The sequence below is a fragment of the Pimephales promelas genome, chromosome 12 (assembly GCF_988280905.1).
Source record: "Pimephales promelas chromosome 12, fPimPro1.hap1.1, whole genome shotgun sequence".
In the NCBI taxonomy this organism is placed as follows: Eukaryota; Metazoa; Chordata; class Actinopteri; order Cypriniformes; family Leuciscidae; genus Pimephales; species Pimephales promelas.
In genome coordinates this window covers 27,960,801-27,976,581 of record NC_142780.1, presented here as the reverse complement: position 1 = coordinate 27,976,581, position 15,781 = coordinate 27,960,801, and the positions used below count along the sequence as shown (strand labels likewise).

Here is a 15,781-nt window from a genome sequence, read left to right as displayed (position 1 = left end):
CAACTCTGGACCCAATAGACTTGTATAGACAAACCTTTGAAACAATTTTAAAAGTTTGGGGTTGGTAATAAAGAAAGACTGCAGTAATATTGTGAAATATTAATACAATTTAAAATGACTGTTTTCTATTACCTGTGTTGGCAAAACTGATTTTTCAGAAGCCATTGCTTCAGTCTTCAGTGTCGCATAATACTTCAGAAATCCTTCAAATATGCTGATTTAATGCTCACAAAGCATTCCTTATTATCGGTGTTGAAAACATCTGCACTTTTGTGGATTTTTTTTATTTTTTTTTATTTACAGGATTCTTTAATGAATAGAAAGTTCAGAAAACAGCATTTACTTGAAAGAAATGTATTTATTTATTAAAAGAAATACTGTCCCCAAACTTTAAATGGTAGTGTATATTTTGTGTTCATACAGGTTTGGAACAGTATGTGAACAGTATCTTTAGGAGAACTATTCCTTGTGAAAGTGTGCCAAGAGGATTTTCTCAAGTTTTTTTTGGATAATACAATAGGTTACTCGTCCTAGGAAAAGCACATCTTTGGTATTGTGAACACATCAAGCGTTTTGAGTAGATTAGATTGTTCACACAACAACCAGCCTTGGTTATGTGTTCTCTGCTCGATCTAAATAAACGGAAACAGCTTCCAGAAATGTTCTGTTTTGAAGCTTTTAAATTGTTATCCTTTTTTTTTTTTTTCAAATTCACAGAAAATTCTCAGATAATATGCTTTGTAACTCAATATCTTCTATTTTCATCAACAGTGAGAAGGCGATTGGAATTGCCATAATGTAACTGGTTTTAGTGGTGCTTTCTTACTGAATACCTGCTCCTTTTTCTTTACTTATTTACTATTTAACCACCTCTTTTCAAGCCGGACCTCCCATCTCCTTGGATGGCTCCTAGCATGGGAGATGGCAGGCTCTAGAACTCCTCTAGCGTGGGAAACACAGCCATTTAACGAAGGAAGCCAGGCTTGCAAAATCCAGACCTGAGGTCCTGTTACAGTGAGGGCCCGGTGTGAAAAGAGCAACTTATTCATATCATCTGTTAATGCAGGGATTGGATGTTGAGAATAAAGATTGAGTGTCCCGTCAGATCCCCAGCACAGTAAATTTATTGTTGCTGGTCAGTCAGTGAAAATGTGCCCATTTCAGGAGGCAATGGAAACTCAAGGTAACTTGTGGAAAAACCCAGGTATTGAAACTATTCTTGCATGGCCAGTGCTGAAAGCCAGTCAGTGTGCAGAAAGCTGCCATAATGACATGGAGCGTCGCCAAATGTAGCAGGCAGGGACTTCCAGGAAAGAAAAAAAAACAAAAAAAAAACAAACACTTTTCGAAATGAAACGTTGACCTTTATATTGGCAGCAGGGATGGCTTTTTCCCCGGTTGTCCCTCCGAGCTGATCTCTCAAAGTTTTTGGGCTTTGACTATTGTTTAGACACATCCAACTTGGGAATTTTGATGAAAGGGCTCCATTGTTGCAGGGTGATTGGGACTGTACTGTATGGATTTTATAGCCATACTACTGTGTGTCACTATGCAAATATAGAAGTTGATTTTATCCTGCCATAAATCTACAGAGATTTATTTTAAGGTGGGATTTCTCGATTTAACTTATTTTGCTGAACCAATATCGATTTTTAAATCCCAAGAAGAATCGATTTTTCTCTATACATCGATGCTGTTTTCAGTTGATGAATGAACACAACTTTGTAGCCTACGTCCAATCCAATAAATCTCAATAAGCTTTGTGCTTTGTCTCAGCTTTTAAATTCTGTCATTTTATTATGAAACCAAACAATAAATACAGTTTTGGCAATGGCACCTCAGTTGAAGCAAAGCTAAATCACAGATTATGCGAACCGATCACACTTTGTTCTTTATTATTAGTTAAAGCACGTATTAAACATGAATGAACATCAGAAGGTATGTTGAAAGATACAGTGCAACTCAATGAAATGCATCATGTCTCATAATCACTCAATCAGTGTTTCAACTGCGGAAAGACATCAATAAAACAGCTTACATTTAACGCTTCCTATTTTAGATAAATCCTGAAGAATCCTGAAAAAAAAATTTACACAACTTTTTTTTTTTCAACATTATGATAATAAGAATTGTCTCTTTAGCAGCAAATCAGCATATTAGAATGATTTCTGAAGGATCATGTGACACTGAAGGCTGGAGTAATGATGCTGAAAATTCAGCTTTGATCACAGGAATAAATTACATTTCAAAATATATTAAAACAGAAAACAAATATTTTCAATTGTAATAATATTTCACAATATTCCTGTTTTTACTGTATTTTTGATTAAATAAATTCAGCATGTGTGAGCATAAGAGACATTTTTCAAAAACATTAAATCTTTCCGTTCCCTAACTTTTGAACAGCAGTGTACATGAGGAGCAGTGTCCATCCAATCAGATTTCAGTGTCTGTCATAGGTCATTTTATTGAACGCTGGTGGTCAGTCTAATAACTCCATTTCCCATGAGCCTTTGGCTATAGCTCACACCCCCCTTTTTTCATGAAACATGCTGAGATGCTTCAGCAGCTCGCTAATCTGCCACACATCATCTTTGTTTGTTTTTGTTTTGAGTCATAATTTAAAACATCTTATGTTCCTTTGAAGCTGATTGTCTGCAGAGATGCACCATGTTAAATCTTGTTCATATTTACATACAAGAAGCTGATCTTCTTTCAGGGGTTTCATAAATCGATTCCACAGGATGTTTTTCTTTTGTGCCAAATGTTCAGGAGATTATCACAATTACTAGTTAATCAAGTTATCTAAACATTATTTTCAAGGGCCTGTTTCTGTTAACAAGACTTATGTTATTGGCTTCTGCTGTCAAAGGATTTTAGTCAAAATAGACATGACACAGAACCTTAGGACTGTTCAGCCTTTTGAACATATTGGCTGTGTGAATGTAAATTAAATAATACATTTAATCATTACTCGTCCAGCAAAGACCTGCTCAAATGGTTTTCATTAACTTTGGCACCACACAACTATCCATCCTCACCCAGTGTTTGTTTAGTTTGTCCTTTGATTTGATTAGTTGATTTTCTTTACCTAATGTCTGGACCTCATTCTCTCACTCCTCCACAAGCAGACATTTTGATTAGCATCCCGCCACTCCAGTCCTGTCCACATCTCGGGGCTGATCAAAGCTTGCAGACATGTGTTCGAGCCAGTAACAGAGGCTGTAGCAGTAGTAGCACACGCACACCACACATCATTAAAGACCCTCACCAAAGGCAATGCATTAGGTCATCGTAAGTTCACACGACCTTCAGTGGGGTTTTGTTCCTCATTTGTACTTGATGATGCTTCATACCGGAAATCAGAAAGAATTACTATAATAGAAACTTATTTTAAAGTAATGTGATTTTTATATTTTGTGCTTCTGAATAAAAAAAAAAATCAAGTAAATAATTTCAAAAACCCGTTTTGGTGATTTGAAGCCATTTTCAACTCTTAACGTGACCCTCCTTTCCCTCAAGATAGCACTTGACCCCAGGCTAGTTAAAGAGCACTTGTTTAACTTGCGTAATTATTTCCCAGCAATATCACAGACAAGTTGGCCTTTAACCTTTGGCCCTTGTCTTATGACCCCTTCAACCCAACCACTTCAAAAACACACTTTCTTGAATAAAAAACAAATATATTATACAGATTCTTTAAATATAAATTTTATATGAATCATCATTATAAACGTCAGAGTAAAATTATTCAACTTTCATTAGGTCATTCCTAACCTTACAAAACAGATTAAAATATATGTATTTATTTACCTCAGATGTGCTTAAGGAGAAGGGTTTATGTGTGGTGCAGCAGTGACTTTATCCCAGAAGTACAGCCAAAGAAGTTCTATAAAAAGCTAAATAGCCTTTCAATAGATCCATTTTTCCCTTAAAAGCCCAATTCTCGATGCAAACTCAACTGAGCAGCTTAAAAAAGAGCTCAACTTTTAACTCTGTGAAATGTCAGATGTCAGAAATGCAGTATTTAGAAAGTGGAAAGGGACCAAGATTGCCACCCTACCAGTGTAATTTTATGGGAGTTGTGAGTTGATTTCATTGTCTACCTCTGTTTACAGTGGTTCAATATATTTTTCTATGTTTGTGTGTGTTTGTGCAGGTCCCCGCCACAGACAGAAATGCGCTGAACTCTCTTTGGGGCAAGCTTGCCTCAGAGATCCTGATGCAGAACTGGGAAGCTGCCATGGAGGACCTCACCCGCCTGAGAGAGACTATCGATAACAATGTAATGCCCCGCCACTCAGAATTCAATACCACACTCAGATTCCCTTACATAGGCCGTAATATTGACCGTCTTGCGTTTGAGCATAGCACCGCTGCTGTTGCCGTTCCTCCCCTCCTCTTCTCCATCTCCTCAAATCCTTCTCACCGCAGCTCACAAGTCAAGCAAAACCTTAATTGCTGTGTTATGTCGGTGCAGCTTGATTTTTAATTGGAGGAATTGAGCTGGGAAAGAAGGGTTTGGCTTTGGGAGAAGTATGAGTAAATAAAAAATTAAAGTCTTTGGACATTGTAAATTTCAATTTGGAACTTTAATTTGTACTGAATCTGGAAAGCAGCGGAAGCCAAGTGTTGGTTTTCCGCAGTCAGAAGTTAATCTTGTTATGATCAAGACAAATCACCTTTTAAAGGGATAGTTCAACTAAAAATGAACATTTTATCAGTATCTACTTGCATGTTATTCTCTATATTCTTTTGGTGGAAATTAGTTTGTTTTCAACAAAAATGCATTAAACTGTTCACGGCTTTTATAATGTTCTAAAATATTTCTATTTCAAATAACTAGTTAGAATTGGACACTAAACTAAAGTGTTACTGAATTTTCTAACTAGTTGCTTTTTAGCATTCAGATTACTGGGATATTGTCTGTTTATTAGTACTTATAATGCATATATTATTGATATTAATGCCGTATTCTGCATGACAATAAACCATGTCTTAATCTTACCTACCCAATACCTAAACTAACTACCTTACTAACTATTAATTAGCACTAATTATGAGTTAACTGAGGCAAAAGTCAGTTAATAGTGAGAGTTGGACCCAAATCTAAAATGTGACTGAAATTTCTATTGAATTTGCTATTTATTTAGAATCCTGAAAAAAATAAAATGTATCGTTGTTCCACAAAAATATTAAGCAGCGCAAAAGTTTTAAGTACCAAATCAGCATATTAGAATGATTTCTGAAGAATCATGTGACACTGGAGTAATGGCTGTTGAAAATTCATCCACTCGCTGGAATTAAAATATATTAAAATAATAAATTATTTTAAATAATTTATTTATTTTAAATTGTAATAATATTTGACAACATTACTGTTTTTATTGTCATTTTTGATCAAATAATCAAATGTTTTCCATGGATGTTTTCCACAGTCATGCAGGTTTGGAACAACATGATGCTTAGAAAAATCTTTGTCAATGATTTTTAACACCTTTTCCTCTCTATTTGTGTTATATCTCTACAGACTGTAAGTTCTCCTCTCCAGTCTCTCCAGCAGAGGACTTGGCTGATCCACTGGTCACTCTTTGTGTTCTTCAACCACCCCAAAGGCAGAGACAACATCATCGAGCTTTTCCTCTACCAGCCACAGTAAGCACCTTCTGCAGCTGCTCGTTTTCCATCTGGGATTTGGTTTTGCTTTGGTTTGACTCTAATAAAAATGGATGAGGTAGGAAGAGAGCACGGCTCCAGGTTGGAAAGCCCACCACAGTCCGCAAACGAAACTGCTGATGCTGGGCTCGCCAGCCGCTCACAGACCCACGACCCCAGTGGTCAGCTCGAAAATGAGTCTGGCAGCACGAACGAATGCTGACAATGGCAAATGGGCTGCTTAACTCACGGGTTTAATGTTTTAAGCTTCTTCAAAAGCAATGCTGTCAATCCTGGACAAGCATGTTTGTCTTTATTTAATCATTTTCAAAATTGTTTCCAAATGGGATTTTTTTTTTTTTTTTAATGAATCACCCCTGGCTTTCGTTCAGGTCTGAATGTTACATGAGGAAAAATTTGTCACAAACCCAAAATTCATTTCACATTTGTACTAGTGCTGTCAAACAATTAAAATATTTAATCGCGTTAATGTCATAGTTAACTCGCAATTAATCGCACATTTCTATCTATTCTAAATGTCACTTGATTTCTTTTTGTCCCATTATTATTTATTTATTTTTTTTTCATTTTAATGCTCTTATCAACATGGAAAACTGGATTGGCTTGCTTTGTGCAAATGTTTTTTATTGAAAACAACATTTGCATATACTGTGTTCATTTTCACACTAACGTTCTCTCTTGGAGCAAATAACCTCTCACACAATGTAACACTCTCCATCAATAAAAGGGTGAAAGAAATACTGACGAGGTCCTCATATTGACGAGGGGGCGGAGAATTCGCATCACCTGTGTGTGTGGCCATCATCAAGTGGTTTTTCAGACTGGAAGTGCTGTGATGATGATAGCTCAGTTCACAACGACAAAAAACCATTTGACAACTTTTTAACAGTAAACGTTCCATTCAGAATCTAATTGGCATCCATTTCGGCAACTCGCGCTCATCATCCACTCAAAACGTAACGTTAACCAACTATTTGGCCGGCTCACAAGCCCAGTCAAGTGTGTGAGGTGTCGTGCCTGTTGTTTTGTTTCCGGTCTAGCTAGATCCGCTTGCGCTTTGGTCGACGAAGCAACAAAACATCATGCCATGTCCTGTTGCAAAGTAGGTGAAAAAAACGACAAAGTTTGCTAGGACAGAAAGGCTGTTAAACGCGCGATAAAACAATTGACGCCGTTAAAATGGGTTTGCGTTAACACTGTTAACAGCCCTAATTTGTATATACATATATTCACACACACTTATTTTTCATAAGTGTGCATTCTAGAAGAATAATCTGGGGCTTTTAGTTGCCGACTAGTCAAGGCTTAACACATTAAAGGGCTACGAGGCTCTGTATTGTTGTGCGCACACGAGTACAAAGAAGCTTTAAGGGTCTGCTTGCTTTTTTTTAGTGGGTTTACACCTGGTGCCTAAGGTAGGAAACTTGATCTACTAAATAATTCTACATTCCATCTATTTTAAGGCCACACTTTTCCACTAATGCACTTTTGTGGATCCTAATGCCTATACACTATTCAAAGACAAAATGGACTTCTGCCTCTAAGATGTTGTTTTCCATCGGTTTTCACCAGCATAGATGATTAAGGACGACCAGACCAATAATTACTCATTAGAACCTGACCATAGTGGGTGAAAAAAGACAGATTGAGGTTGCTTATTGCACTGTTGCTAGCTGGAAAACCATATTTATGTTTGGCTTTTTCTTTGGCCCTAAAAAAACAGTACACAGCGGTCATGACCTGTGGCCGTGAACCTAGAGTGAATGTTTGACCTGACTTTGAGACAATTGGCTGGCTTAACAGCAGCCCTTTGGACGTAGGTGGTCATTATACAAGAACATTCATTATGCTTCATTAAAACCACTCCAAAAAGGTACTTCTAAATTGCGGTTGGGCTCGTCAGATCAGAGGTCTTTCAATGCTGGCAGCGTGCTTTTTCGTTTTTGTGTTGTTCTCTCACCTCTTCTGCCTTCAGCTTTTATTTGCAGTGCTGTGGCCACGTAGAGCAATCAGACCCCATAAATCTGAATCCGAGTGTAATTTACTGCATTAGATGCACTGCGTTTTATGTACCACAACAGTATTGCGTTCTTGGAGGGTAGATTCATTGATTGTCGTGTTTTAGTTGGAAAACGGGATCATGGTCTGTTTTTGACCCCGTGTGAAAAGATCTTTTGTTTTCTGTTCTTCTCCTTTTTGTTATTCTTGAAGTTTTGTTGACAATTAGGCTGACATCAGCCGGTGTCATTCAGGTTCAATTCATGGTTGTTTGGCTGTCATTCAGGACAGGGTACGATCCAGTGCTCTCGGCCTGAAGATTGTTCGTGATGTAGTCGTGCCGTCGAGCAGACGGCCAAAACAAAAAGCGAAATGTTTTTTAGTGCAGGAAAAATGATACCAACGATAGGCTATCATATAATACGTTCTAACCAAGTCCAAGGGCAGTTCGAGAAAGAATATTGTCACAAGATGACCTATGATGTAGGTGCAAACAGGAAAGCTAATACCGCCGAAACACTATCCCGGCCAGCGGAGAGTGGATTCAGAGTTTCACTTGATTTACCTCTTAATTCCCCTCCTCCCTTCAGATGCATCATGAAATTGGAACTGCACCACTGTTCTTTCCTTCGCCTCATTTCTACCTTTTTCTTTCTGCTCTCTCAGACCCGCCAAATTAGGACTGCAACAGCTAAGAGCCTCCATCAGTGAAGCCACTTTAAAGTAGTAAAAACACATTTATTGTTTATTGTGCATTTGTTTAAAAGACATTGTTATAAAACATTTCCATTTCAAATAAACTTTCATCGTTCAACACTAAAATATTAGAAAAAATCTTGCTGACCCTAAATGTTTTTGTAGATTTTAATTTAATATCACGCTTACATTTATGATGTTGAACAATTTTGTGACTAAATTCACGTAAATGTTTTAAAAGCATGACAGAATAATCATCTTTTTTTATAATTTATTGTCAATAACATTAAAATTAGGGCTGACAAACGATTAATTGCGGTTAATCACATCCAAAATAAAAGTTTGTGTTTACATAATATATGTGGGTGCACTTTTTTTTGTAAGAAAAAAATATTATTTATATATAAAATATTTATATATATTATAAATTATATCTAAATCTATATACAGTAAATGCATGAAAATAATTTACATTTACAAGCATGTGTGTGTATTTATATTAGGGGTGTGCAAAGCAGCCGCTATTTGTATCTGTATTTGTATTTGTTCAGGGAGGAAAAGTATTTGTATTTGTATTCGAGTAAAATTCTAAATAGGCATAAAAATCTTTAAAAATATTTTATAGTGTATGGATTCTTTAATTATATCCATTATAATAATTATGGATATGCAATATTGGTTGATGTTTTTCTATAAATCCAGCAATGAACATGTAACAAGAAACAAGAAAAGTCACAAGAAAATAACAGTCAGCCATTACCTCATGAACCATGGTTAAACCAACAACTAATAAAATAAAATTGTGAACATTATGAACCCCAACACCACGGTGGAGGACGCTGAGCAGACAGAATAAGTTAGGGATAATTTATAGTGAGGAGGTTGATTATGAGCCCGACGCGAAGCCTGAAGGGTTTATATTCGCTAGCCGCTACAAAAACCGCCTCGCTCTACATTACCCCGCTTATTACATGGCTACCTACCAAATAAATCAATAATTTGACTCACAGTATGGATATAAAAAGGAGTTTATCGATTTTAAAAAACGATTGTATCGCTTCCGCTAAAAAAGAAAAATAGTCTGTTCTGTCTCTACGTTTAGAATCCATGGCAACGCTCTGTTTTTCATGGCAACGGTGTGTTATACTTATAAGCAGCGGCCTGTTATAATAACGGACCGCACTCTACATTAGAATTCAACCAAGCCATATAAGAAACAAATAATTACCGTTACCGAGCTAACAGAGCTACGTAAATAGAGCGAACATGAGAGCACCCGTCTGCAGACGTCAATAACGGAATATACTCCCGATCAAACTCCGCTTCCCGAAAGTTATAAACTGCCTCCGGAACCTAGTTAAGGTACAAACATCTATTCAACAAAAATAGTGATGCAGTTAAGTCTTTTTTTTTCGCTCAGCCGAGCCCTCTCTGTTGCTGTGTGGAGCAGCCTGTGTCAGTCACCTCTTCCTGACCGTCACTCACTCAACTCGCGCACTGCGGTCTCGTGAGGAACGCAGCTTTTTGATATGAAGTATTTCTTGTTCCCGAATACAAATATTTTTTTAAGTATTTGTTCGGAATAAGTATTCGTAAAAAAACACATTATTTGTGCCTTTCCGAATACCGTATTCGGATTCGGCTCCACCCCTAATTTATATATATTCTGGATGCAATTAATTGCTATTATTCGTTCGACAGCCCTAATTAAAATAATCACCAGCTTATTGGTATCGGCCAGAATTTTAATAATGGTGCAGTTTTGGTTATTTAAACACATAAGAAGATATGTTGAAGAATGTTGATAACCAGACAGTTGATGGTAGCAATTGAGTTGCACAGTAAAAAAAAATAAAAATAAATACTATGAAACTGTCTGGTTACCAACATTCTTCAACATATCTTCTTCTGTGTTCAACAGAAGAAAGAAACTCATACTGGTTTGGAAAAACTTGAGGGTGAGTTATCACTTAAACACTCCAATGGGAAAGTATGTTAACAGAACATGACCTAGACCAGACTCAACACAATCAAAACCTTAATCTATTATCAAAGTAGTTTTTAGTTGCAGCCCTATCCTAAATCCCTACCTCCCTGAGGAGAATGTGACACACTCAAATTGAACTACTACTTCCTGTTTTGCCCTTTTCCTTGCGAAGTCATTTAGCAACCGATTAAGCCGTATCATGGCTTTGGTCGTAGCTGTTGGGCTCCGTTAGATAATGTGTGTTTTTTTTTTTTTTTTTTCTCTGTGCGAAGCCCAGATATGGCATCATGACTCATGTGAACGGTCTGGCCATCGGAGCCTCCCCGGGAGAGCGAGTAGGTGTAAGTTAATCAGGAACACAGCATGAAGTGTTGTGGTTTGCCATGAAGTCAGACAACTACAAAGGGAGGAGAGACCGAAGGCTGCGCCAACCAGGATCACACACCACCGAAGCCCGCTGCTGTTTTTAGCTCCAACATCACAAGTGCCACAGGCCCCCTTGTCCCTTTAATTGTTTCGGCTAATTAAACCATCCGGCAGCCCTCCTCCTTTTCCTCCAAGTGACATGTGTTTCTCCGTGCTGATCTGTAAGGGAGCTTTAGGGCCTGGCCAAGACAGAGCAGCTCCACTTCCTCCTTGAAATTTAATTTGGTCCTCGTATGGGGGGAAGAGGGAGAGAGGGGGGTCAAAGATGTTCGTACAGATACTGCAGGCACGGAGGCCGTCCTCCAAATTGACTCGAAATGTTAAGTGCACTTTAACAGGAGCTCTTAGCCCTATGACAAGGCATCTGTTGTATGTTTTTGTGTGTGTGTGTCCATATAAGAAAGCTCTTGCACGTCTCTAGTCGGTAGAGAGGAAACTTTGTCTTGGGTTGTAATAGTAGTGCTATGTAGCTTTCTTTCTTGGTGAAGCCCACAGCTAGTTGACCTGTGGCTGAAAAACAAGTCCCTGGTGGATAGTGTTTCACTGCTCTGTGCCGGCCTGTAGCTGGTGATCCATGTCTAGAGAGGGGTTTTTCCTTTTCCCTATCCCTCCACAGTGGGACCAATGAACAGAGGTGCTTTCAACACGGCCTGATTCTTGTTCTTCTGTTTAACAAGAATCTGCAAGTTCACTTTATGAGAATTGGGAAACTGATAGTTCATCGTTCTTATAGAAAATTTTTGCTGTGAAAAAGGTGTCCAAATTTGACAAATGACATCATGTGACTTTCACTGCAGAGATCATAGCTGTCTTTCAAGCGTGTGACTGTTGTTGTTGTTGTTGTTTTTGTTTGCAGGTACCTAAATGCTATTCAGACCATGTGCCCACACATACTGCGCTATCTGACCACGGCTGTCATCACCAACAAGGACGTCCGCAAGCGTAGGCAGGTGCTGAAGGATCTGGTGAAAGTCATCCAGCAGGTATGAGGCAGGACTTTGCTATGTATTTATTTACTGGTTTTCAATGTCCTTCAGTCAATTTGTATTATTTTATTGCATTTTTTATTATTTAAAAATATTCATAAAAATATGAAGGAATGCTATTAAATACATTTGATCAACTGACAGCCATTGTATATATGTATATATTTCTTTAAATGTTGATACAAGGGCTGTCAGTTGTTTTAAAAATGTAATAAAATTGATATCAACATTGGATCAACATTTAAAGAAATATATATATATATATATATATATATATATATATATATATATATATATAAAGAAAAAAAATTATATATATATATATATATATATATATATATATATATATGATTTATGAGTATTTTAATACTCACTACAACTATCAAATGAAACATTATTAAGGTGTGTATATATAGAAATATTAAAATATATATTATAAATTATTTTTTTTACATTTAAATTAGAATGTTTATACTAAGGCTTGTCAGTTGAATTAAAATGTAATTAAATTAATGTAATCAATACATGCTGAGAAATTATATTATGTATTGTTTTTTTTATTAATTTATGAAAACATTAAATGGATTGGCCTCATGTTTGTGTGCCTAGATAAAAAAAAAAATACAATATTTTTCATTTGCGTACATGCTCCTTTGTGTTTCCTCTGGCTTATTAAATTCTACGCCTTTTTTATTTTAATTCAATTCGAGCAATTTGTCAGGTGGTGCTTTTTTATTGATAACTGTTTCTACTCTGTTGGTCTTTCTTCAATCATCCACATTTTGTTTTCAATAAGAGGTTACTCGTCACCAGATAAACAATGCTTTCTCTCTCTGTTAAATAAAAGTGTATTTTTATTTGAATTTAATACATCTAGGACATTGCAGGGAATCTTACATCTCGCTGCGTCTGTGGAAATGAATGAATGAACGAGCGGTGTACATTGGCCTGAAAATAAAAGCTCTGTTTATCTATAGGCCTCCTCAGGCCGTGTGAGTCTTGAACCCATTAGATTTGATGAATGGTGCTGGACAGTCTGATTGTAGTGTTCTGATGTGTGTGTCCAACAACAGTAGCTTCTTCAGAGATCAATGGCACTGAAATCCAAATAAGTACATCCCGCGGCCTTTGCGTAATCATTTAAACATGTGTCCTGAGGTGCTCACCATACTCCCTGCACAAGTTTCTCTTCTCATGGTTACTCAAGCATCTATGGTATTTAGATCCAGGGAAGACCCAAAGACTATCACATATCCAACTGGGATAGGGATTGTTCTGTATTCTGTAAAGTCTTTCAGCTCATGGCTGTTTATAGACATGGCACATTAAGCAGAGGTTATTCTCATTATTATATACAACCAGACAGGAGGGGTTCTACCAAAACTAACAGTTCTCTGATCATCTGCTCACCCTTTTATTGTTTGAAACCAGTAAGACTTTTTATTTCTACAATGGAACAACACAAAAGATGTTTTGCAGAATGTTAAAGCTGTTGTTTTCCATACACGGCAAAATGGAATGGTTGTGAATGGAAATTGCTAATTTGAGTTATTTGATATTTTAACATTTCTATTAGTTATATTAATTCATTTATTATTTTAGCCACATATTAGTGTTTCCATTCAGTATTGTTATGTGGTATCCCAAAATCTGCATTACAATGTGGTTGGAAAAACCAGGTTGCTGTCGAGAACAGAAAAAATGCCATAAAAGTGGTCTATATTACTTGTTTTCAAGTCTTCTCAGAGACAGTTTTACTATTTTCCATGTATGTGACTTGATTTCTTTACTGTAGGCAAATTAACTGTCAGCTTGTGTCAATTAAGAAAATATATGCAACAGTTTGTCGACAGCCATGTTTGTAACCACAACTAAGAAGCAGTTATTTTGTACTTGAACAGCCGATATCAGTTCTGGCTGTAATGTGAAACTATTTGTTTACAAAACAGACACATTTATAATGAAAAACACACCCTAATTTGAGAGGTTTATTTCTTCCGGGAACTTTCACTTAAAGAACTATTTTGCATTGATTTTTCTTTTGTTCTCTTCTTTTTAGGAGTCATACACCTACAAAGATCCAATCACGGAGTTTGTGGAGTGTCTGTATGTGAACTTTGACTTTGATAGTGCTCAGAAGAAGCTGCGAGAGTGTGAGGCGGTAAGTTCCAGCTGTCTTTTCCTGTTACCTTTTTATTAGCTTGTTTCTTTGCGTGTCCTTAAAAGCATGGCACACCCTCCTCTTTGTAGGGACTTCACAGATTGATTGTATCTTCTGTCATGGTCCTGTGTTTTTTTTTCAAAAGCATAAGATTCATGACGTTTCATAACAGGTTCCATTAGTGAATGCGTTTGAAGAGGCTATCCTTCTTTCTCGTCTGGCCACAAAAAGCCTTTAACTTTGTATTTACGCAGATGATGTCTCAATTTCCCTAATGATGAGTTGTGGTGACATCACACTGAGTCTTCGACCTCTGATTTGTCAGAAGTGTCCTCTGACTTTTACCATAACTGTTGATGGTCATTAGCGATGCTGTCTGTCACTTTTTTGCAGTCACAAACAGCCTACCCTTCTGTTTCGGGCCCTGAAAGGGGTCTTAAAGCCCAGGCGGTCTCTGCATGCTGCGGTGTCATGGGCAGCTGTGGAAGTGGGGCCCCTGAAAGAGCCTCTGACTCACCATTTGTCATGTTTTTATGATAGCCGGTAATTGTCAGATCAGTGGGATGGTTAACAAGAAGTGCTTTTGGTGTGCAGAGGCGGACACGCGCACTGGAAAGAGCTTTCTGTGGTACAGACAAGCCAGTGATCTGTATTTTTGTTCCCGTTTATAAATGGCCTTCCATAATGGTCACTTCATCAGTTTTCACCCTTGCCCTGCTGTGTCATTCTTTCTGTTTTTACAGTTAAACTACTGACTCCCAGTGCCATCACCGCACCGAACAAAACAAAAACACAACGAAATAGAGTAAAAAGCTCTGTTTCCAAGGGAATGGCTCTCCTCAAATTCTCCTCTTTTCCATGCAGTTTTTGAGAAGAGACTGAAGCTTTTGTGAGCTTTGACAACTTGTCTGAATACAACTTGTGAACTTTTTTCCAAGCCTGTTGAAGTCATTAGGTAGTTTCATGTGAGGACCAAAATTAAATTTCTATTCACTTATAATCTTCTCTTCAACTTCTGTTGGAGTCAGTGATTCAAAATCAACAATCAGATCAGAATCATAAATGAATCTTACAGACTAATTGATTGAAAAGAGCAGACTCAAAAGAACGATTTGTTCATGAATCATGCATTGGTATTTTTCTTATGAATTTTTGTCTTTCTCACAAAACTATCTTATGTCTTGGAATATGATTCTTAATGACCACTCTTATAGTGCTTTTGCATTTCTTTTTTTTAAACTTGAAAGCTTTAATTCACTCTCACCATCTTCAAAATTTCTCCTTTTGCTTTCTACGTAAAGAAACAACTTTTGGAACAATGTGAAGATGCATAAATTATGACAATTTCATTTTCAATTTTCAAGATTTTAGAGCTGCTGGTACAAAACACTGAACACGGAATTAATCACGTCTTGGCTTTAGTGAGAGAGGATTTTAGATTTTTTTTCAGGGAATTGATATCAATAACATAGTTCAAATGACTTTTGCTACCATGCGATTACAGACATTGTTGGCACAGCACAGAGATTTGTTCGCCATCCTGACCCTGGAAAACATTACATTTCAACCTAAATGCATTTGGTAAGCTGCCCCACAAACGTGCCAAATCTTAAATGGCAAAAAGTATTATAAGAAAGTCTTAGTGTGATAAAAGCCAGAAATGGCCTTCGGGCGCATTCTTGGTTGCAGTAAACACATTACATTACAAAGATTCATCCCAAGCGTAATTAGCTTGAGTGCCTTTAGCCTAGTGTGCATTTATGTCAAAGCTCATTCCCATTCTCTAAATTATTATGAATCCAAAAACCAGTCGCACTGCCCGTTGTCTACCATTGCCCAAAATAAAACAAT

General features: G+C 37.1%; 1 protein-coding gene across 1 annotated transcript in view; it reads left to right on the top strand.

The window, feature by feature from the left end:
* Positions 1–15,781, top strand: part of eif3ea (eukaryotic translation initiation factor 3, subunit E, a) — a 41,307-nt gene that overhangs the window by 15,558 nt on the left and 9,968 nt on the right. The window contains exons 6-9 of the mRNA XM_039650819.2: positions 4,160–4,285; positions 5,531–5,655; positions 11,640–11,766; positions 13,829–13,930. Of these exons, the coding sequence (XP_039506753.1) occupies positions 4,160–4,285; positions 5,531–5,655; positions 11,640–11,766; positions 13,829–13,930 (480 nt within the window). The remainder of the gene's footprint in view (positions 1–4,159; positions 4,286–5,530; positions 5,656–11,639; positions 11,767–13,828; positions 13,931–15,781) is intronic.